General features: G+C 34.2%; 1 protein-coding gene across 1 annotated transcript; it reads right to left on the minus strand.

Moving 5' to 3' along the window:
* Nucleotides 1–1,913: 1,913 nt before the first annotated feature.
* LOC129800085 (protein distal antenna-like) lies at nt 1,914–20,297 on the minus strand. Its single transcript, XM_055844462.1, has 3 exons — nt 19,728–20,297; nt 15,424–15,455; nt 1,914–5,018 (listed from the first exon to the last, which is right to left on the minus strand). The coding sequence occupies exons 2-3, from the start codon at nt 15,441–15,443 to the stop codon at nt 3,044–3,046; spliced, it is 1,995 nt and encodes a 664-aa protein (XP_055700437.1). The 5' UTR covers nt 15,444–15,455; nt 19,728–20,297; the 3' UTR covers nt 1,914–3,043.
* Between the last annotated feature and the right edge of the window lie 2,542 nt (nt 20,298–22,839).

Below are 22,839 nucleotides of genomic sequence, written 5' to 3' on the forward strand. Positions count from 1 at the left end.
TTTATTTAAAGGAAGTTTCTTTTTGGAAAACTGACAGCTTCTGGCAGAAACCCTTCAAATTGTTAAGTTATCAAGTTCCCATTTTGACATATCCCTAAAAATATTGGAATTGTCAAAAAGTAGGATTATTTCACTATTGTTTTGTAGATCAAATTCTCATCAATATTTTGCAAAATCATTGGAAAAGTAAGAACTTTTATTTTAAGGATTTTTCTTTTTGAAAAACTGACAGCTTCTGACAGAAACCCTTCAAATTCTTAAATTGTCAAGTACACATTTTGACATATCCCTCAAAAAAATGGAGTTGTCAAAAAAGTAGGATTTTTTCACTACTTTTTTTTGTAAATCAAATTCTCATCAACATATTGCAAAATCTTTGAAAAAAACACAATTTTTATTTTAAGGAAGTTTTTTTTTGGAAAACTGACAGCTTCTGGCAGAAACCCTTCAAATTCTTAAATTGTCAAGCACACATTTTGACATATCCCTCAAAATATTGAAGTTGTCAAAAAGGTAACATTATTTCATTTATTTTTTTATCGGACTCTTATCTACATTTTGCGAAATCTTTGAAAAAGTCACAATTTTAATTTTAAGGATTTTTCTTTTTGGAAAACACGAAAACTGACAGCTTCTGACAGAAACCCATCAAATTCCAAAGTTGTCAAACACCAGTTTCTGGAAAATTCCTCAAGTTTTTGAAATTGTTAAACGTGTTGATAAATTATTTTCTTTTTTTAATAATATATATTTGTATATTTTTTTTAATTGAGGGAGAAAAACTTAGTTTTTCTTTAGTCATAGTTTTGAAAAGCTTTACAACTTTTGACAGTAAACTATTTAAATTCTCAGGTTGCCTAATTCAAATCCCGGCATAATTTTCAAGTTTTAGTAGTCGTCAAACGTTACAAGAAAATAATTTCAGAATCTTGACTCAGGTTTTTTGCCTAAATTTTCTAATTTCAGGGAAATATCGCGCTGTTTGATTTAATAAATATCCCTTGTAAACCTGTCAACTTCTGATAATAATCACTTCAATTCCACGCTTGTCAAATGTAAATTTCGAAATATTCAAGTTGGATAAAACTTGGATCGAACTTTGATTTTTGAAAACCATATTTCCAAAATTTCTAATATAGAAATTTTGAAACATTTTAGTACTCAACGGAATTTGAAAAGATACTCTTAAGGGATTTTCAGTTATGAGTTGGTTTTCGTATAGTTTTTATTAGAATTTATTAATAAGTTAATTCATTTATAATATTTTCTTTTTAAAATGAGTTAACTTTTTTTAGGGCAAAAAACAAACTATCAATAAAAAATTCTAAATGGGAAGTAAAAAATTAAAAATGAGCAGTAAAATATCTAATTATGGTCGGTAAAAAACTTAAATCTTTACAAAAATGGGCCTAATTTATATATTTAACATTTAAAATATTGCCATATAGAGTGAAAAGCCATTTATTTTACCTTTGCCAAAATTTGGACGATAATATCACTGTTTTAAATTTTTTTGTTACTGATCAATTTTAACTTTTTACTGCTCATTTATTCAGTGCCTTTTTTTAGTACTTCACCAAGATTATCCCTTTCCCTTTGTTCTAAAACCTCTTTAACTTCTTCTTTTCTGAAATTGAGAAATTCCTAGAGAAATTTTAGACAGTATGACACAATTTTCGAAATTATTAAGTCTCAAGCCTGTACTAAAAGTCCCAGGATAATTTTTAGTACTCCGTAGCTTTTCCTCCCGAGGCTAGAAAATCTTGTCCTAATTTTTTTTTTGGAGGGGAATGGTACACCAGACAAAAATTAAACTAAAAAAACATCTTCAGCAATAAAATCAGTCTAAACGCAAAATGAATAAATTGAGCTAAAAAAAATTCACATTGAAGATAGTACTAAACCATCTTCAGTTTTTAGCACTATTTCCTCTATTTATTTGTGGTATTCATAATACATTGCGATATTTAATGGATTTTTTTTCTCTGTGTGTGATGCTTCAACGATTATTTTTCTTAAAATGTCCTATTTACATGATATAATTTACGCTATTCTCTTCACTGTACTGATATCTCCTTCTGTCTACAATCTTATAAACATTCTACACTTTTTTTTATTTCTCTTTTAATTATTAAATTACACATTAAATTGAATACTTGAATTTCATCTTAATCTTTGGGATATTCAGTGGAGTTGTGCTATTTTTTTTGGGGCATATCTTTGAATTGTTTCATTTCTATTTTAGTTTTTCTTTAATTCAATTGTAAATTCGTATTCCATTTTTTTGTACGATTAATTTCTACATTTTCTTTTGTTGGATAATATCTGTGGAACAAGTTTTCTGTGTGTTTTTAAGGTAAATCAAGAAAAGTTAATTCTGTTTTAAGAGAGACAGTAGCAGGTTTATAGCCAAAAATTCAAAATAAAAGTCTCTTGAGAAAGCGTAAAGGCCTCGACAGACCTGAGGATTAGCCGAGAGACGGCTTAGCGCAATTATATTCGCAATAATGGTTAAACTACTTTTCCATCATTTTCCACTAAGCCGTCTCTCGGCTTAAGTCGTAAGTCTGTCGAGGGCATAACATTGTACAAGTTTTGGTACAGTATCAAATTGCGTAAGGTGATTATATCGTTAGAATACTTTGTGAAATATTCAGCGCGAGGGAAAATATAGGGAAGATTGATATTTTTTCAGTAACTATACAACTATATGCACAAAATGTGATCATTTTGGGAGATAATTCCTGTAATATGTACATAGATTGTGGTTTTTTTGGGAGGGTCAGGGTAGGGGAAAGCATGATAATGATCAGCTTCCGGGGAAATTGAGCGAAAGAGATCCTTACAATGGGGATGGTGGATAGAATATTTCAGGGTTGACATCTTCGTTGTCGTGATCCAGAACTTCATCTTCCACTGCATCCACCATATCATCCTCCTCCTCCTCGTTGAAGTCATCGTACCAGCTGTCCGTATCGTCATCCTCCTCCTCAGCATCACCCTCGCACCCCGGTGATTCAGCTGTCGTACGTTTGGGTAGACCCTATTTGCGCCGGCGAATCTTTACGCGTCTCTCATCTCGGGTTGATCGATTGAGACTCAACCGGATGCCCTGAAGTAGGTAGCGGAACTGCATGACTTGCATAGCTGTGATATTGGGATCACTGCATGATTCCAACCACTGAAGGAACTTCTCACCGTGCTCCACAGCTTCCAGGTAACCAATAACACTGCTTACCGGACTGGAAACTACAGTGGGCTCAACTTTGATCTCGTTGTTGTTATTGTGGAAGAGAAGATCATCCAGCACAGCACGCACCTTGGTCAGTGACTTGTCATTGTCCTCCGTGGCTGATTCGGGAGCATCAGCCGGTTGAGTATTGTCACCATCTCCGGGAAGTGACGGAGACTCACTGGCCTTCGCAATGGCGTCCGGATCATTCTTTATCGTTGAGGAATAGTCCGACAGGGGCAAAGCATCACCGCGTTCCTCGCTGTGAAGATGCTCCTCACCAGATGTCACAGTTGTCGTAGCGGCCTGAGAAACCGCCGGATGATGTGATAGATCCTCAGGTTCTGAATTAGTAACCGTGGTGGGTTCTTCCTTGGTCAACTGCGAAAAGAGGATATTGTTGTACAAACTCTGTTGCTTGCCAGTTCCATTGAGAATGCCATTCGTGGAATGTGGAAGTTGTACCATTGAAGGACTAGAGCCACCCATTGAAGCCTGCTGCTGCCCAAATTGCTTGTCATTGCCCATCAAGGTGGCTCCCATTGTCTTGTACCAATTCCACAGCCACATCTGGTTTTTGGTGTCTTCGGAGGTGCCGCATGGCGTAGAGGAGCGTGGTGTGATCTGTGGCGAGGACACAGCAACGGGCGGGGTGGAAGTGTGAGCAGTTGTCAGACTCTGTGTTGGCGGTGTGTTGCGATGAAGTGGACTAGATGTCTGTGGCATTGTAGAATACAAACTACTAATCCCCAGCATAGATTGTTGTGACTTGAGCCAGTACCACAGGGAATCATCCATAGGAGCATCTCTATTCATCCCTGATGGACTGCTCATCTTATATTTCCCCTTGTCCAGGCTCATTTTCAACAAATCATTCGCCGTTGACACGGTATTCTTGTGCTGCAACTTGGCCAGATTCTTCACAGTCAGTCCCTGATTCTTGTCCATCTCATTTCGATTGTTCTGTGCAGCTGATCCTTTGGGTCTAGCTGAACGCAGAGATTGCGATGATGATGTAAGAGAGCCAAGTCCAGGCATGGCTGATAGTGCAGGATTCTGCAGTTGAGCCAGGATATTGAGATTGGTAGCGATATCATTGAAACTCAATGCCAATGGACTGGTCCCCAAACCGCCAACCGATGAGAATTGCGTCAAATTTGACAAGGGACTAATAGCGGCCATTGAGAGGTCTGACTTGGAGGGATCAGTTGGTTTTGTCAAATCAGCTCCATATCCCTTCATGCTGATGTCCTTCCCTTTGGATTGCATGGCTGAGAGATCAACTGCGGTTTTGGCAAAGGAACTGTAATCTGCACTGAGCCCATTGAGATGAAGATCACCCCCATTGAGACCCTTGTGATCACTGAGATCGAGACCATTGAGGGAGGATCGATTGTAGGGATCCTCATACTTGATTTTCCCATTTGCCGAGAAGTTCAGTGGCAGAGATGTGTCCAGTTTTGCTCTCTTCTCAGGTGGTCCATTGAGCAGTTCTGATGCCGCAGCTGCAGCCACAAGGGCAGCATCGAGTTTGTCCATCATCTTGTCCGCTGTGGGTTTATCGGGAGTGGACTGACGCGACATGTAACGCAGTTTCTCTTCATTTTTGCACCATCCACGCAATGTAGACTCTGGTACGCCAATATCTCGGGCTACAGAAGCCTTGCTCTCCCCATCGTGAATCCGCTGAATGGCATCGATCTTATCGCTGGCGGTTAGATGTCTCAGGGGACGCTTCCCCTTTGACGTGGCCGGCACCGTGGACATCATGTTCCACGCCAAATATCTGCAAATAAAATAAAATAGAAAATTGTTAAATCCTCAAATCAATTATTAAAGATATTCAATTTTTTTCGCTTTCACACAAATCGTCGGTTGCGTCTACCTCTGTCGTATCTGCACTTCTTTTGTGTTAGCATTTCACGCAAGAGGGGACGTCTGCATTGTAACTTGCAGCGAATTCAGATACAAAACAAATACAGATACGACAGAGGTAGACGCAACCAACGAAATGTTACACTAGGAATCATCTAAGTATGTTTATTTAGATTCGCTACACTAAGAAAAAAAACCTAAAAAGTTAAAACAACTCTAGGACAGAGTTGAATTAACTCGAAGACTATCGATGTAATTGTTACTCTTTTTCGTTGTAAATTTTAGTAAATAGAGTCGAAACAACTTTTCGTGCGAGTTGAATTAATTCGTCGGATATTGATGTAATTATTACTCTTTTTCAATGTAAAATTTCATCTCGACTGAAGTATATGCTTAAGTATTTTCGTTTTAAGAATATACTTCAGTCAAGAAGATTTTCGTGTGACAAAGTTCATATAGAACATCAACTAGAAATATGCCAAACAGTGTTTCATGAAGACATGTGCGTACATTATACATGATATTTCGCTCGGAACATAAGGAACTTGAGGTCAAGAAAATATTAATAAAGAAAATTATAAAATTAAAAAAAAACATAAAATTGCAAAACATACACATTCATTTTGGGATTTGAAAGAGTTATTTTAACTCCTAAAACAAGTTATTTTCAGTCAAGAGTTATTTACACTGTTTAGTCATGTAAATTTTAGGAAAAAAAAGTTAAAACAACTCTTCCAAATATTACACCTAAATAGAAATAAAATCAACTCTAAAATGTAGTTAATCGAAAATCACAACGAAAAAGAGTTAATTGAACATCGATTCGAGTAAATTTTACTTGATCATTTTTCTGAGTATAGTTAAAATATACTCAGAATTAATATTAATAAAATTATTAGGGGAAAATACTCTCCCTTCTAAGGCTCATGCCTTCGAGTAATGTAGGTTTTCTTTTATATTTTCTAAGTCTTACACATTTCTACAAAATATTAGTGAGCTTTTTATCAATTATTGATAATTATGCGGTAATTTTGTGTAAATCTCTTAGGGAAATTAACATTATTCACATTATTCGAAGGCATGAACGTTCGAAGAGAGAGTACTTTCCCCTATCGAGATTTGATGAAGAGATTTTATAGCGTGGATTTGGTTTAATGCAAAATACATAAATCACCCTTGCTGTATTCCCTCAAGTGTATCAACTATGCTATTGAAATAGATCACTAGATTTTTTTTTATTAAGGGAAAGTACTCTCCCTTCGAACGTTCATACCTTCGGATAATGTGATTTTTTTTAAGTTTTCCTGAGAGACTTAAACATTTCTATTAAACATTAGTTAGCTTATCAATTATTGATAATTATGCGACAATCATGTGAAAATCTCTTAGGAAAGTAAAAGAAATTCACATTATTCGAAGGCATGAACGTTCGAATGGAGAGTACTTTTCCCTATTTCATTTTAAAACTAGTTTCAGAACGTAGAAAGAGAATCCCCGGGATAATTTCTTAAACATTTTTAATGTTTAGGAGACATTTAAAAAAGGTATTTAGCAAAAAAAAACACATTAAGAATTATTAAGAACCCAATACAAAAAAGGTTCTAAAGATTGAAAGCTACAATCAACTTAAAAAAAATAATTACAAAAATTAGTTAGCATAGACACAAACCAAATAATATAAAAATTACTTTTATACAACAGCAATTTTTCCTTTAAAAAAATTTAATAAATTCTTATTCTCTTTGTTTTTGTTTATAACTATTCAGAATTTACTGAAAATGACTTTATATAAAAAGGACGATAAGAGAGCAATGCAAGAGATAGAATTTTAGGGTGTATGTCTCGAATCAACACTAAAAGTTTATTAAAAATAGTCGTTTGCTGTTTCTAAATACATTTAAAGTAATTTATTTATTACGAAATTATTTGTATTTGTCTTCTAAAAAGTTCCTTAGAAATTATAAAGCAACTTAAAAAACCTTTAAAAAACTTAAAAAAGCTTTATCAAACCAGAACTTTAAAAATTATTTAAATTTTATTTATGTATTTAAATGGAAAAATGGCAAAATTTATTTACGTCCATTTCCGCCTTAGGGTCGATGACCAACCTACTAAAAGTACTAAACCTTTCGAAGACCTAAATGAGACCTAAATGAGACCTAAATAGGTTCTTAAGTTGTAAAACCTCTTGAATCTATTTAGTACTAGTTATCTCTGCTGATATAAATCTTATAACCGAAAGGCAGATCATGAAAGCAGACCTTAAATCGTATGGTTCCATAACATTGAAATTATGGTATTCTACAAGTTATAATAGAGCAGAATATGCCGCTTGGAAAAGGAATAATATTTTTGTGAGTAGCGTAAATATGAAGTAAATATAACCTTTTGATATATTAGTTAAATTGAATATTAAAATTCATAAATAATGAATTCTCGAGATTTATTGTAAGGTTTCCGTTTCTTTACAATAAATAGGTAAAATGATATTTCATTAATCGACATATACTTCCAGAGCGTAAGATTTTACTAAGGGCAGAATCACATTCACCGTCAAATGCTGACCATCACCGTAAATGCCTCACCTTAATTGACGCATTTTCATTGCAATTCTTACGTAAATTTTCAATTACCATATTACTTCATTTAAAAATACCTGTCATCTGAAAATAATAGAAGAAATAAAAAGAAAATCAGATAAACAGAGAGCAAAAAAAAACTGTATGAGTGATTAATCGTAAAGTATTTTTTTGGTCAATTATTATTTATAATGTCACAGAGTATAAGATAAGGTAATACGGTAATTGAGTATTTGCGTAAGAATTGCAATGAAAATGCAAAAATTAAAGAAAAACGGTGAGCATTGAACTGTCAATGTGATTCTGCCCTAATACAGAAACTGTTGAATGTTATGTCCACCGCCGTCTTATAATTGATAGCAAATTGATGGAAGAGCTTCTAAATTTTAATTGGAATGTAAAGTAATATTAGAACTGAACAAGTGAGCCTATAAATGTACGCAGTATCCTTCATAGAAATTCAAATGATTTTATGGAATTTGGTAAAAAAGAAATTCAATTACATTGCCCTAAATTAACACAATTCCTATAATTACCTATTTCTTATTTAATGCTTCTTTCTGCATTTCAAAGGAAAGGTAAGGGTAACATAAGTTAACCATTGCAGGGAGTTCCGCTTTCAATGAAATTCTCGAGACCAAAAAAACTCACTCCAATGACACAGAAAAATTGCATACTCATAGGAAAGGTCTTTGGAATTAGTTACAGAAACGCCGTGAAATATGCTAATTATTTTAGGTGACATTTTTCGGCCTATTTTCAGCGCCAACGCTTCATAAGAAATGTATTTAAAATTTATCGTGTGAAAAATATGTGCATACAATTAGGGGCATTTGAAAAATTATTTTATAAATGAACTCCCAATAGTAGGCAATTCATATCAAATTCTGTGAATCCGTTTTCACTTAAGCAGAAACTCCCTGTTGTACGTCTTAAAAATCGTTATCATTTTGCAAGCTTGGCCGTAGATCAAATTGTCATGCTTTTAACAAGTTTAAAGCCTAAGGGCTAAAATAGACTCAGGCTGATCCTAGAGATTATTTAGCCTGTAAAATTTGGAAGCAAAGGATTATGTGAAGTAACTTTATGTGAAGGACTATTAATTTATGATCCTAAGTCCTCAGTGTATGACACTTTGGGATAAATCGTTCATGTCAAATTTTACAAGCTAAATCCTCTCGAGGATCAGCCTGAGTTTATTTGGATCATATATAAGGGTTAGTCATATGGCTTAACGTTTTTAATTCCTAAAAAGAAAATATTCTGGCAAACATTTTAACTTAAGGATATTAAGTTAAGTTAAGACAAACCATTCATCACATTTTCGAAAACCAATAAAATTCGTTTTATTTAGGAATGTAAGGCATTCGGAAACTAGAGTAAACCTTAATTTTAAAACATCTGGTTTTCAGAACGACTCATGTAACGGTTTATCCGAATGGATTAAGTGCTATAACTTCCAAACAAAAAATTTTTCAGATAATTCTTAGCATTGTTGTAATGGTTTTGACATAAACAGGAAAATTTCATGTAATCGATATTTACATGACCTTTCTTTCTCAAACGTTCTGAACACGTCTATCTAATTCTTTCGGACTCTTTTTCTTCCTTTGACCATCAAACTCAATTAAATTCAGTTCAATCGAATTTAGTGTGAAAAAGAGTGAGATGGATATATGCAAAACGCTTGAGAATGAAAGGGATTTTAATTTTGATTTCATGAAATTCTCCCGATCTAAATTTTGTGCCGGAGGCCTAATAAATCAAATACAGTAAATCTCGCTCAATCGGCTCTTTTCAATCGGGCAAAAAATTTTGTTGACAATTTTCACGTTTAATTATAAAGCTAATTTGCTCAAATTCGCTGCAGTTCTTCCTATTTTGCCGTGATTCTTTATAATTGAGCGCTTTTTGTGGAATTTACGAAGGCTTTGATGCAGAAATCTATCGATAAACCGGATGACATTTCGCCCCAAATGCCGATTTGAGAGAGAGTCTACTGTACACGTTTTAGATTAGGAAAATTTCATAAAATCAAAATTCATACCTCCTTGTGTCACACTCTTCTTCTTCTTTTGAATGCCACAACAATTTCAATTTCGTTCAAATCAATTTGAATACCGAAGAGTAGGATATAGGTGTGCAAAACGTTTCAGAAAAACAGGAATAAGAATTTAGATTGCAAGAAAATTTTCTTGATCTAAAAGCTGTAATTTAGTGTTCTTTTTTTTAATCTTAAAATATTCAGTGCTGTTGAAATACGATTTTTATTGAACCAAAATCACTCAAATTTGTGACAGTTTGTCATATTAATAAAATAAACTTTGTTGAGACGATTAAATTTTGTGACATCGTGAAGGTGGAGGTCGGGGTGAGAAATCAAACATAAAAGGACCTGTTTTATGAGTGACACATTTCTCTCTCACAGTCAGAGTTTTAGGCATGATGAGTGTCTGGCTGTGTGCTCAACATAAAAATGAGTGAGAGTTATGGCAGAGACTGAGGGATTACACCAGCCCCTTTAAAAAAGCACGTGGCAGAAGAGATTCTATACAGTAAATGCCATGGGATGTCTATGTAGAATCTCTGTTCCACATTTTCCCCATTATATTTCACACGATACTTTACCCCTCTTTTATTTCTCCAACTTTTCTATGTACTCCCTTTTATTCTCTATAGCTCCAGCTACGTTATTTATTTGCACACCGTAACAATACGATGAATGAAAGCATGTTATGGCTTTTCAACCAATAAAAACTTAATATAGGACAGAGACACAACCAGCTGAAAGTTATCAAACTTTTGCTCTTTCCCAACATTCTGCATTTTGGGCCAATTTTTGTGTCGACTGGTGGTTTTTTTTGTAGGCGATATATGGACCAGGAGGTGGATGTCAGATTTTTTTTCGGTAGCGGGATAGGTTGCAGAAGGGTAGGGAAAAACGTTGGAAATTTGTGAATGTGGAAAAAGAATTGAATGATGTTGGGTTTGTGTGTCATGCGTTGAATAACAAAAAATCCCATATGATATTTGACCCATAATTCTATTCTTTCTTCTCTATAACGGTCAGAATCATTAATCACCCAAGTCATCCAAAGTCATCCCCCATACCATTGATGCCCTCTAGACACATACCCAGGGACTCTCTGGGTGAGTACACTGCACTTTTATTTCTTCCCCCAAACCAAAAAACTTTCTCCATCTGCACATGGTATCTACTGCCCTTCAGATGGTCCACCCAACGTTCTAAAGTACACCCAACCATTTGGGAGTTTGTGTGAGTGTGTAATACTAAAAATTTATTGCATTTGAAAAAGTTCGTCTGACTTTTCTACTTTTCCTATATACCAAAGAACCTACCCACCCACCCCTTTTTTTTGGGGGGCGGGGCGGGATGTGGAGGCGAAAGGTTCAACTACTGGCTTGCAGAACTAAGAGGACTTTTACTTTCGGTTTTGTGTGTCTCGTACATAAAATATTTTATAATACATAAAATGGGTGAGAGTATCAAGTTTATGTGTGTGACTCCTAAATGTGGAAAATGACTGGCGCAGTCGCAGTCAATATATTTACAATGTACAATTACATGGGCTAGAAGGAAGCAACAAAGCACAAAAAAAATAGAAAAGCGAGAAAAAAAAACGCCAAGAAAAAGCTCTCTTCTATGTACTTTTGAAACTCTCTATTTTGACTCTAGTACCCTCATCCCCTGTAAAACCGATAAAGCACAATAATCGTGAACTTGTCTCAAAGATGATGGAAAATTCACAATTTTCAGCTTTCACCGGGGAGGGTGAAACCGGAAGCTTTTGGCACTATACATAGTACATTTGCCGGAAAACGTGGGTTGATGCTCTTCGCACGACATTTTCCCGCCCAAAAGCTCTACCACCTCCCCAATACGCAACATCCCCTATCCCCAAGCAATTTATCAACGATAAACAATCTGATTTTCTCTCCAACATTCCAGGGCAAAATCGAGAGATTGCCATCGATTAAATTCATTGACAGACGCTTTTGATTTGTTAGGAATTGATCAACAAGTTGCCTTTCACATTCAATTTCAAACCTCCACACTTCCTGGATTTTTTTTTCTGCTACTCCACCTCGGCCGAATTGTCAGTGATTTCTGGACACACGGATAACCCGGGAGTAATTGAGGAAAAATTGGTGAGAAATTTTGGGGAAAAACACCGCGGGGTTGGCTCTTCACTTTCCTCGTATTCGGGCTGTGTTTTTTTCTCCTCCACTCTACCAACCGAATGGGGAGGATAGCATTGGTTCGCTCCACTGCACAATCCGCCGGCAGCCAACCGTTCCCAAAAAGACCCCCATCCATTTTTCTGCACACTCAGGGAAAGTGTATGGAAGCTAAAAAAAACCCAACTCACTGAATCGTCACTCCGTCCATCCGCTGGGGTCGGAGGTTGAGGAGGAATGGGCAGAAGCTACCAGAGGCAAATAGGGACTGAATTATCGCGACTTCAAGTCACGTAGTCGGATTCGCGCATTACACTCACACATTCTTTCGCTCTTTTTTTTTTTTGCTCCCTTCGTGGGCAGAAAAAAAGCGGCCACAGAAAATTATGCTGGCGAATTGGACGTCGACTTCTTGCCAGCATGAGGGTGGCCCATGACATAAATAGTGGGCAACATAGCTTCTTGCGTCGCATAGTACAACACTGCCGCCAGATTGGGTTTGTTTCTGGCAGAAAAGAAATTCGCAAAGTGCTCGAGACTGAACTTGACAACTTGTATCTACGTATACAGTAGGACTCCAATAGTGTCAATGCATTTTTATTCTTACATTCATTTAGTTTTCTTATCCATTTGTTAATATGGTCATTAATTCATTCGTTAAAAATTGTTTCAGGTTTTAGTTAACAAAAGTAGTTCAAAAAGCTTGACATTTACGTTGATACACTGAGAAAAAAAAGAGGGTGCGATTAACTTATTTTCCTCATAATTTTAACATTTTTTAGGTGTAAAAATATATCAACATGTTTTTAATGTTAATTTTACACCTTTTTAAGGGTAAAAATAGCATGAAAAGGGTAATTTTAACCTCTAATACACCTAAAAAGTATAATATTTACACCGATTTTGGATCAATACTGCAGGGTAAAATTAACATTTCCGAAATGTTATTTTAACTTTTTCGGATTTCTCTCAGTGTACTATCTGAGTCGTAGGGGAGATTGGGGCAAAACTTGCCCGAACGAATATTTAATTCTTTCACGAGCTCTGAAAAAATTAAACGTTTTATAATGAGCATATTCTTATAGGAAATTTACTGCTCTACAACATTGCAGAAGACTATTTTTCTCTATCTGGAAAGAAATGTGATTTTCGAATCATTTTCTAAAAGTCGATTTTGTGGAGATTCGTAAAATTGCTGGGGCAAATTGTGTCAGTCTTTGGATAATTTGTGACGTTTTACTCTCGCAAACTTTAAAAATATATAATAGACATATTTTTATAGGAAATTTATTCCTCTACAACTTTGTCGAAGATAATTCTTCTCTATCTTAACGAGAAATGTGCTTAAATTGAGCAAATAAGTATTGATATTTTCTGTAAACCAAATATTCCAAAAATAGGGCTCAAAATTTCATTATTTTTTATTTTTCATAATCCTTCCTCGAATCTCTTGGAACTTTGTATGTTTGAGGCGGTTCATGAAGGCTACCTATAATAAAAATTTCAAGCCTCAGTCTCTTTTATTTTAGAAATTAGTGAATATTGAAATTTTCGTTTTGACAAATTTTGCCCTAGTATCCCCTAGTCCTATGCCTCAAATTTTCAGAAAAGAGCTATGGGTAAAATTCATAACAAACATAAAGAAAAAATTAAATTGTCCGAAGCTTGAGTCGTCTGATTATGTAATGGAACTTTAAAGGACAAGTTTCCGATTTTAGGTTCTTGTACGAAATCTTCTTGGATAATCTTAAATAAGGCGGACTTTAAATAGATGTCTAATGCTAAACCAACTAAGTACCGTTTAAATTGACTCGTTTAATAACTTCGCAAAATAAACATTATGATTAAACATTCTAATACCGCTATCGAACTTTTTCATTTTCTTAAAATATTCATGTAATATATTTTTAGTATTTAATTTTAATTGATAAATTGCGGTCGGTCAATTTGACTGATTTCGATAGGAAAGTTATACAAAAACAGTCGCTAAGTTTAGTGTTAAACCAGTTCCTGAAGGTTTGCAATATCTAGGCAAAAAACAGCAGCAATCATTTCTAAAAATCGTTTAGATCACAAAATTCAGATCTTCCGGTGTTCGTCAGAGGCAGCTTCTTATTCGCAATTAAAAACTTAAATTTTTCTCCAAAGCTTTCGACTCTTGGTATGAGTCTTCCTCAGTGGGTCAATTTAGAATTTTATTAATTAACTGGTAAACATCTAACGTCTGCTTACATCTACACATCACCACTAGCACTTTTCAATTCTTGAGATTTTATGCTTATTTTCCTGACTTTCTTGAAATTTTTCCATCTTGCTGTTGGCTCAGTCTTAATCGTTTTGCCTCTGTGACGTTAAACGTTTCTTGTTAATAAGAAAAATTCTAAATTGATCTACTGATTAAGACCCTTACCAAGAGTCGAAAACTTTGGGAAAAATTTTGCCTTTTTAATTGAGAAAACAGCTGTCTCTTACGAACACCGGAAGATCTGAATCCAATATAATCCGCTAGATACCCCACTTATAGTTTAGATCAACTGTTCGAAGGTAGGGGGAAGTGGGGCACCTTTGAAATTGGAACTTTTCCCCTATGTTTAACTAAGCCATATCATAATGTAATTTAGATTCTCAACGTGTTTGTGCAGCTAAATTATATCACGAAAAGGCTCAATTTTGTTTAAAAATAAGTAAAAAATCTCAATTTCAAAGGTGCCCCACTTCCCCCTATACCTATAAGTTTTTTTTTGTAAGATTACAAAGTATATCCTTTTTATTTCTTTAGGATTATCTTAAAAGGTTAAATCTATTCAAGTTCTTAAACAATAAACATTTAAGAATATTCCCTGATTATTTTTTAATTTCGAAAATTCTGCTATTAGGACTTAATTTTCGAAGACCCTTTTGAAAAATTATTTTTCATGCGTTGAAAATGATAATTTAGAAAAGAATTATCAGAAAAAAAAACAAATTGAGGATTTCGAAATTAACTGAAGAGTTGAAAAAGGAAACCGTAATTTCTAATAAAGTTATTTTTAACAAATTTATGCAATTTCTGGTGAAATTTACATAACATGTTACATTATAAAATTATAAGGAAATATAAAAATAACGAAAACTGCTCCGATAAATCACAATTCAATCCAGTCACAACAATTCTCGAAAATAGAGTTTAGAGTATAAAAGACGATTAAAATACCGCTCACAATTGGCTGAACTTAATGACTGATATTTCTGAAATCACGTATTTTTATGCTGATTGACTTGATACTTCAAGATCAAAATACTGACAAGTTGTTACAATCAGATAAGAAAATTAAATTTTTGATATTACAAATTCGATTAGTTTGATCACTATTTTAGTTTATGACGACTGAATACATGATCAATATTCGCTTCAAACCTTTTTTTTTTAAATGTATTACAAATGACAAAAATGCATAGAAGTCATTTTTAATGAACATATTATATACTATAAAAACTAAATTTAATTTCTGTATCAGTAAATAATTATTAAGGGTTTTATAAGCTGATATTTCTTACCGTTCGCTTTGAAGGTCCATAAAAGACAATTTCTGTAACAGACAAACGATTTGGAATGTTTGTAAGACAAAATAAATAAAAATTTTAGAAGTGAAGGAAATTATAAATGATAACGTAATAATTATTGCTAAGATTTTGGACTTAATACCTTTAACGGTTTGACTTCTGCATCCGTTAAACACAAAAAAATAACCGAACAAATAAAATTAAATAAAAATCTGAATAAATACTAAAACTTTTACGTAAATTAGTTAAAAGTTTGTAAAATAATTAATAAATGTTAAATTAAGAACGCTTTATTGTTATCGCTTTTATTAATTATTCTCAAAACGTATAGATAAGATTAAGTAAAAAAAATGCGAAAAAACGTTTATCAATGTAGCCCTAGAGCTCACAATAGCCCTACCTTCCCCTAAACGGATAAATGAAGTAAAGCAATGGGGTTTTTTCAAAGTAAAACCGAACATATTGAAGAAAAATATAAAATGATTTAAGACAAAGTACGAAACATTTACGAAAGATTAAAAAGAAATATCTCTGAGAATTAGTTTTCTGGATTTGTATGAAAATCAATATCAAGAAGCTTATAGTATTCTTTAGGTCAATTCTAAACACCGAGAAAAAAAGAGGCTACGATTAACTTTTTTTCGTCATAACTTTAATACTTTTCGGGTGTAAAAATATATCAACATTTCTTAATGTTAATTTTACACTTTTTGAGGGTAAAATCTACATGAAAAATGGGTAACTTTAGCCCATAATATACCTAAAAAGCATAATATTTACACTGATTTCGAATCAATAATGCAGAGCAAAATTAATATTTCCGGAACGTTATTTTGACTTTTTCGGATTTCTCTCAGTGAATATTTTTCTGAAGATATATAAATTTTGGTATTCTAAAATTGAAGTGGTAAGGAAGCGTTGCCAAAAGTACTTTTAGAAGTGAAAGATGACTTAAAAAGATAAGGAAGAACCAAATTTTGACACACAAACTAACTAAGAAATATATTTTAGTGTGTAAATAGTCTTATATTTTTATCTTGGAAGAAGATGAGAACCAGGGAGGACTATTGTTGTATCAGTTGATCGGAAAAAAATCCATTTCGGTCAGTAGAATTCTAAATACACAAACTGAGTAATAACTTTTTAAGTTTCCATTAGATTAGAATATTTCAATTTGTTGATAATTTTTATATATAGTAAAGTGGGGTAACTGGATCGTTTTCAGAAGAGTGCAACTTAAACGCTTGTTTTTGGACTGATGAAATTCTTTTTTACTTCTCCTAAATCCATAGAATCATTCACTGTTGCATTTAGAAACATAATATAAAAAAAATTATCAAAAATATTAAAGAAAATTTATAAAATAATGATAATACTGAAATAAGTCAGCATGCACTAACTGGGTCGCCTCGTCGCTAATTCACTTTTAATTAAACCTTTGGATTTAAAATACTTTTTTCACAAGGAAAAAAAAACAATAAATGTTTTCAATCAACCAGCTGTCATTAGCGAAAATATCACTGCTAGAAAATTTTTAGTAAAGAACCAAGGTGGCACAAGATTGAAATGAGTCGATTACACTCACTTATTTAATGGATAAAAATATTACTTCAAGTGAATTAGTCATAAACGATCCAGATAGCGAAGCGCTCGAATTACCACACTTGACTATACCTAAAATCCTTCAAATAATTACCAAAAATACAAACAAAATTTTGGTATAGAGGAGACTGGGGCAGAAGTCACAAATCGAAAAATTCAAAATTCAATATCTTCCAAGGTAAGAAAGATAGCAGCTCAAATTTTTTTCTATAGATAGCCTCCATAGACCTTCTTCAATGTCTTTAGTTTCTTAGAATTCGAACAAGGAATTTAGAAAATAAAAATTATCGAAATTTTTAGCCCTATTTTTGAAATATTTTCCTTGCAGAAGATAACAATTATTACCTACTTATTTTTCAAAATTGATGCACTGGTGAATATTTTCTAAATAATTTGGATTCTTTGAATACGAATCCGCTATCGATCTTAGAATTTCAGAAGTGTTCTTTTCTCCAGAAATCCTTTTACAGTAGACTCTCACTCAATCGGCTCTTTTTCAATCGGGCGACAAATTTTGTTGACAATTTTCACGTTTAATTATGAAGCTAATTCGCTCAAATTCGATGTAGTTCTTCCTATTTTATCGTGATTCTTTATAATTGAGCGCTTTTTGTGGAATTTACAAAGGCTTTGACGCTAAATTCTATCGCTAAACCGGATGACATTTTGCCTCATATTCCCGATTGAGAGAGAGTCTACTGTATTAAAAATGGCCACTCGGGGTAAAAAGTAACAAACTATTTTTCAAGCTATTTTTTTTCAAAAATAGCTTGAAAAGCGTTTTTCTCGTTTTTTCACTTTTCTCGCAGAGAAAACGGTGTTTTACAAAAGTGTAAATGAATAAATTTTCTATGAAAATATGTCATCTAGGTATTTTTGTTCAAATTTACGGAAGCCCGTAATGAAGCGAATCAAAATATGATAATACCCAATGTCTGGTACTATTTTCCCCAGCATTTTTGAGAATGATCACAAAATTACCTTTTAGAAGTCGGATCGATAAACGTATTTTCTTACAAAATAGAGGAATATTACTTTCACAAAGTTGTAGAGCGGTAAGTTTCCTATAAAACTGCGCTAATTGGAAATTTTTAAAGCGCTCGAGTAGCTTGTAAAAAAATAAAATATCCGTTTTGTGACTTTTTGCCCCAGTCTCCCCTATTCACTTAAAATTTTCAGTTTTGGAATCCAGCGGTTTTATGCGGTATAACTACATTCTAAACATAAATTTTCCTGTTTTAATTAATTCTAATAAAGAAAATTAATCTTGAGTTGTTCCTAAGGTTTAATTTGCTTCAAGAATCGAAGAGAACGGTTGAAGAATTCTTATTCCAAAGATCTAAAGCATGCAATTAATATTTCTTGACTTTAGAATACCAACAAGCAAGCAAGCATCTTAGAATTTTCTTGCTCTTAATCTTAGTTAATTGGTTGAATTTTAGAATGAAATTCGGATGATTTCTTTTGAGAAATCTTAGAAGATCTGATGATTCAGGAGTAGCAGAATGTTAAAATTTTCTTGATCTTATATTGTCAGGAGTAAAAGTAGGGTAAAGTGGTACAAGTTGGACAGTGGTACAAGTTGGACAATGGTATAATTTGGACAGGGCTTTTCGTCTTGATAAATTTACTACTTCATTTTTATTTGTATATTTTTAATGCTTTAGTTTTATAATTTGGTTTCTTGTGCTTAGAAACAAATTTTGTACTGTATTTATCAAGAAAAAAGCCATGTCCAACTTGTACCGGCGAATTGTCCAACTTATATCACTAATTCCAAATTATACATTTTACCCTATATGATGTCAAGTATAGTGTATGCAATTTCCAAAACAAAAGAATTATATATTTGGCTCTGCCTTAGAAGTTGGAGCAGTGAAATATAGTTATGTTTGGGATGGGGACTCTGGGGGGGGGGAAGGAGGATTCATTTCAACATCACGCTCTCTGTTCTCGCCCATTTGGTGCTCCATCCCGGCCAGAATTTAAGGAAAATTATATCCTGGCGCACAGGACGTGTGTTTTCTTGGCAGAGAATTACCCGACCTCTGGGGGTTGGCACGATGGGTGGTTGGGTTGCAATTTCGCGAGGGTAGATGAAAAAAGAAATGGGGGGATAAAAAGCAAAAGTTATGCTGCGTGGGACTTTCTCACCCACTCCGGGGGGTTGCCTTTTTTTCTTTCTTTTTTTTTTTACTCCCTTGCTGATATGTATGTGTGACTTGGTAAATGCGATTATCCTCGGAAAATGGGTGAGGGTATATGGGGTTGGGGTGATGGGGATGGTAACCCGATGATTTCACTGAACGTCTCGCGGGACCAGCCCGGTCTTTTCCTTGCCACGAGCGCGTCCGGAAATAATTTAGAGCGAATCACGCGCGTCTTAAATTTTTTTCCAGTTTTGTGTCCCCTTTGCCACACTGGAACCAGGGAGGATGAGGTATGTTAAATATTCAATTTGCAAAAGTTTTTCTGTTGAAAAATTCTACGACCTGTCCTCCCCTATTTCATCATCTAATATCTCGGGGTAGGAGGGTGGAATTCAGTATGAGTTTTTCGGGAGAAAATTGAGATCATTCCCGCTTTTTGGACAATGAACCAAGTTTTTGGGATTTTCAGTTGAAAATTATCTGCAGAATGGGGCTTGATTTTTTTCGGGAGATTAGTTCAATAACAATATATTTGAAATTACTCACTTGCGATTGTCGTACGTTGCTCCAAATTCACCGCTACTCGTTCAAATTCGATGGATCGCCTTTTTTTTTTGAGGGGCAATATTTCTCACACAATCATTTAATTGAGCTGTTTCCCGGAATTGTCGGGGTCAGCAGGTTTCACCGGATCGTTCGTGCACAAAACTCTTCTTTTTTTTATTTGCACCACTGCAACTTGACTCTTAACACTTTTAGCACAGAGTCACAAAGAAAACTTTCTTAAGATAGTGAATCCTTCTCACTAAGTTCACTATAGATAAAAATCTCACAGTCTGATCCTGTCTCAGAAATATTTAAAAAGTTCCGATACGATTTCGCGAAATGTGGGTGGGTTCTATCACTTGTCAGGGCATGTGACTCTGTGAACTGCTAAAGATGAGATCTCAAGAGCAACTGCCAAGGCTAGCACTAAGGACTGTCCACACGACCAACTCCGACGACCGCCAATGTACAACTAAGCACAGTGGAAATTTGTATTGTATCCTTCCAAGATTATATTTGCAGTCCTTACTCTTCCAAGTTTGGCGGGTCTCTGACTGCTAGGAGGGAAACTAAACTGATGTGTGCTATATATTCTCTCACACAGCAATCTTCCAACCACCTTATACATATACACAAGCCACTCTTCGCACTCTCCATCTCTCTCACTGTATGTTTTCCCCCGTGGCCTGGTGATTGTGTGTGTGTGCTGGCCAGCCAATGCCTTCGCCTTCGTCGTTCTCGCGACCCGCGTATCCGTTGGGACGGCAATACAGCGCCTGGGACGGGAGTATGAGTTGGGTCGAATGGAGAGTAACAGGGTTGAAATCAGGAGATACCTACCCCTAATGCCTATACCACGTGTCTTTCACCCATTCCACTGCATCTGGAGGAATCTTCCACTTCGGCTGGGTTTATATGTGTTAACCGCTTTGGCATCATGTCTCACCTTCTGAACTTAATGACATGCTAATGGGCTTTAGAGAGCAATTTAAAATCAGTATTGATAGGTCTACCTGAGTCATTAGCAAATAATGCCAAATTATTGGAATTAGCCTTAGATCAGACAAAATATACAAAAACGGCCTTGTTGTTACCTATCTGAAACAAATTTTTTTGATAAAAAAAATTATTCAAGACTTCATTCTCATGTCAAGAAATCAAGGTACAATAAACACTGTAGGGGAGACCGGGGTACCTATAGCCAGGGGTAGAATTAGTCAGTGGATTTTTCTCGTTTTTCTTAAAATGTACATCGAACAAAGTATTTTTTAATGAAAGTAGGAACACATCCCCATATTGCCAGAAATATTTATAGGTCTGATCCTGTTATCCTACAATTTAGAAGCATTTTTATAAAATGGGTATAAAATTGTAATTTTGATGGTACAGCTTTTGGCCCAGCATTTGGTTTTCTGAGTTTCTAGTCAAGATTTCATAGTTTTACCTCGTTTTTGTTTCAATAAAATGCCTTAAATGTTTCTGTTTTAATAAATAAATTTCATTTTCTGGCTAATTCTACCCCGGTCTCCCCAATAGAGTGATTATTTCTTAAAGATTTATTCCTCAATTTACATGATCTAAAGGAAGAGCACCACAGAATGGAATATTAATAAACACGCTTCATATTTAGGTGAAATGGCGCTCTTTCGAATTGGGGCAGCTTTGACATTGGTTTTTTTCTCCTATTTTTATTTAAAATTGAGCATTGGCATAAGGTAATTTAGCTGCGCAATTGGTTTATTGATAAGGTTCAGTTTCATTTTAAATAAGAGAAAAGTTTAATTTTAAAGCTGCCCCAATTCAAAGGTGCCCCACTTCCCCCTAGTTTTGAAAAATAGCTCCAAAGCACTATTTGGTGTTAGGGGAAAGTGCCCATGCTTTACACGGTCCCAAGCTTTACAATGACTAAATTTTTTGTATGTTTTTCAATAAATGTTAGTCATCTCATCCATATTCTAAAAACTAGGGAAAAGTGTCTTGTTTTTAAAATAAATTGCGGAGTCGCATTTATTCAGCAACATTGGAAAAATTTAGTCATTATAAAGCTTGGGACCGTTCAAAGCATGGGCACTTTCCCCTATTGTGTGTGCCAATTACTATACAGTGCTGTCTCGCTATATGCACAGTTTGGATACTTCTTTGACAGTTCTCTCTCTGAATGTGCATAACTTTTTTTGAAATTCCCAACGGTTTTTTTCTTTTTTTTTAATAAATTATCATTTTTTTATTGTTCTAGAATTTCCCGTGTTATTTTAAATATAATATGAGACAGAAAAAATAAAATTAAGAAAATTAAAAACAAGAAAAATTAGTTATCAAGAGAATAATTTTCTTTATTACTTTGTCAAAATGTAAACAAATTGATTTTGAATGCAACCGACACAAAAGCTGTGCATATAGAGAGTGTGCATATAGAGAGACAGCACTGTATTTGTATAAGTCAATTCCTCTGTCAAGATTACAACGGTCATAATTTAAAAGTTTCGAGTCGTTTCCCATATAGAACCGTACCGCAACAGTTTCAGGTGTTCATGGTGATCCCTTTCACCAGGTAGTCTTGGGAAAGCCAGGAAGAGAGGAGCATCGAGCTTCATGTTTTGGGTCTTGGGAAGTGGATAATTAGATTTCCCAGGTCTCTATTAATGATCCAGTTAATAAACATATCTGTGCATTTGAAATTTAAATTTTATAAAAAAGATTAATAAATGGGTATAATTGAGAATATCCATTTTGTACCTCGGATCGTCACGAATTTAATCATATTTCTCACGAATAATTATAGATTTTATAAATTAAATGTGAAACAATGCCACATCCTTTGTAAAGCTTAATTGGTAATGTTGTGAATAATTTTTAAAAATTCATTATATTTTTGAGCAACAATTTGGAGATATCTGACGGTCCGAGGAACACAACCGATCGCTGAGGTCCTTGCCTTACCTTCGCTTTCAGAACTCAAAATTTAAGAATTCTGAGGTTAAACTTGTACAAATCCATTTTATTATCTGCATTGTTTAAATTTAGAATTTGATATTTACAAATATTAATTTTATAATAACCAAACAAATAGGATCTTTATACTAAACAAATTTCAATTCTGTAACCTGTAAAA

Source organism: Phlebotomus papatasi, chromosome 1 (genome assembly GCF_024763615.1).
Source record: "Phlebotomus papatasi isolate M1 chromosome 1, Ppap_2.1, whole genome shotgun sequence".
Lineage (NCBI taxonomy): Eukaryota > Metazoa > Arthropoda > Insecta > Diptera > Psychodidae > Phlebotomus > Phlebotomus papatasi.

Bases quoted from the DNA above. Each gene is read 5' to 3' on its own strand.
- LOC129800085 (XM_055844462.1), bottom strand. From the start codon at position 15,443: ATGGACCTTCAAAGCGAACG. The intron at 5,019-15,423 runs GTAAGAAATATC...TTTTATTTGCAG, and splicing joins ATGGACCTTCAAAGCGAACG to ATATTTGGCGTGGAACATGA.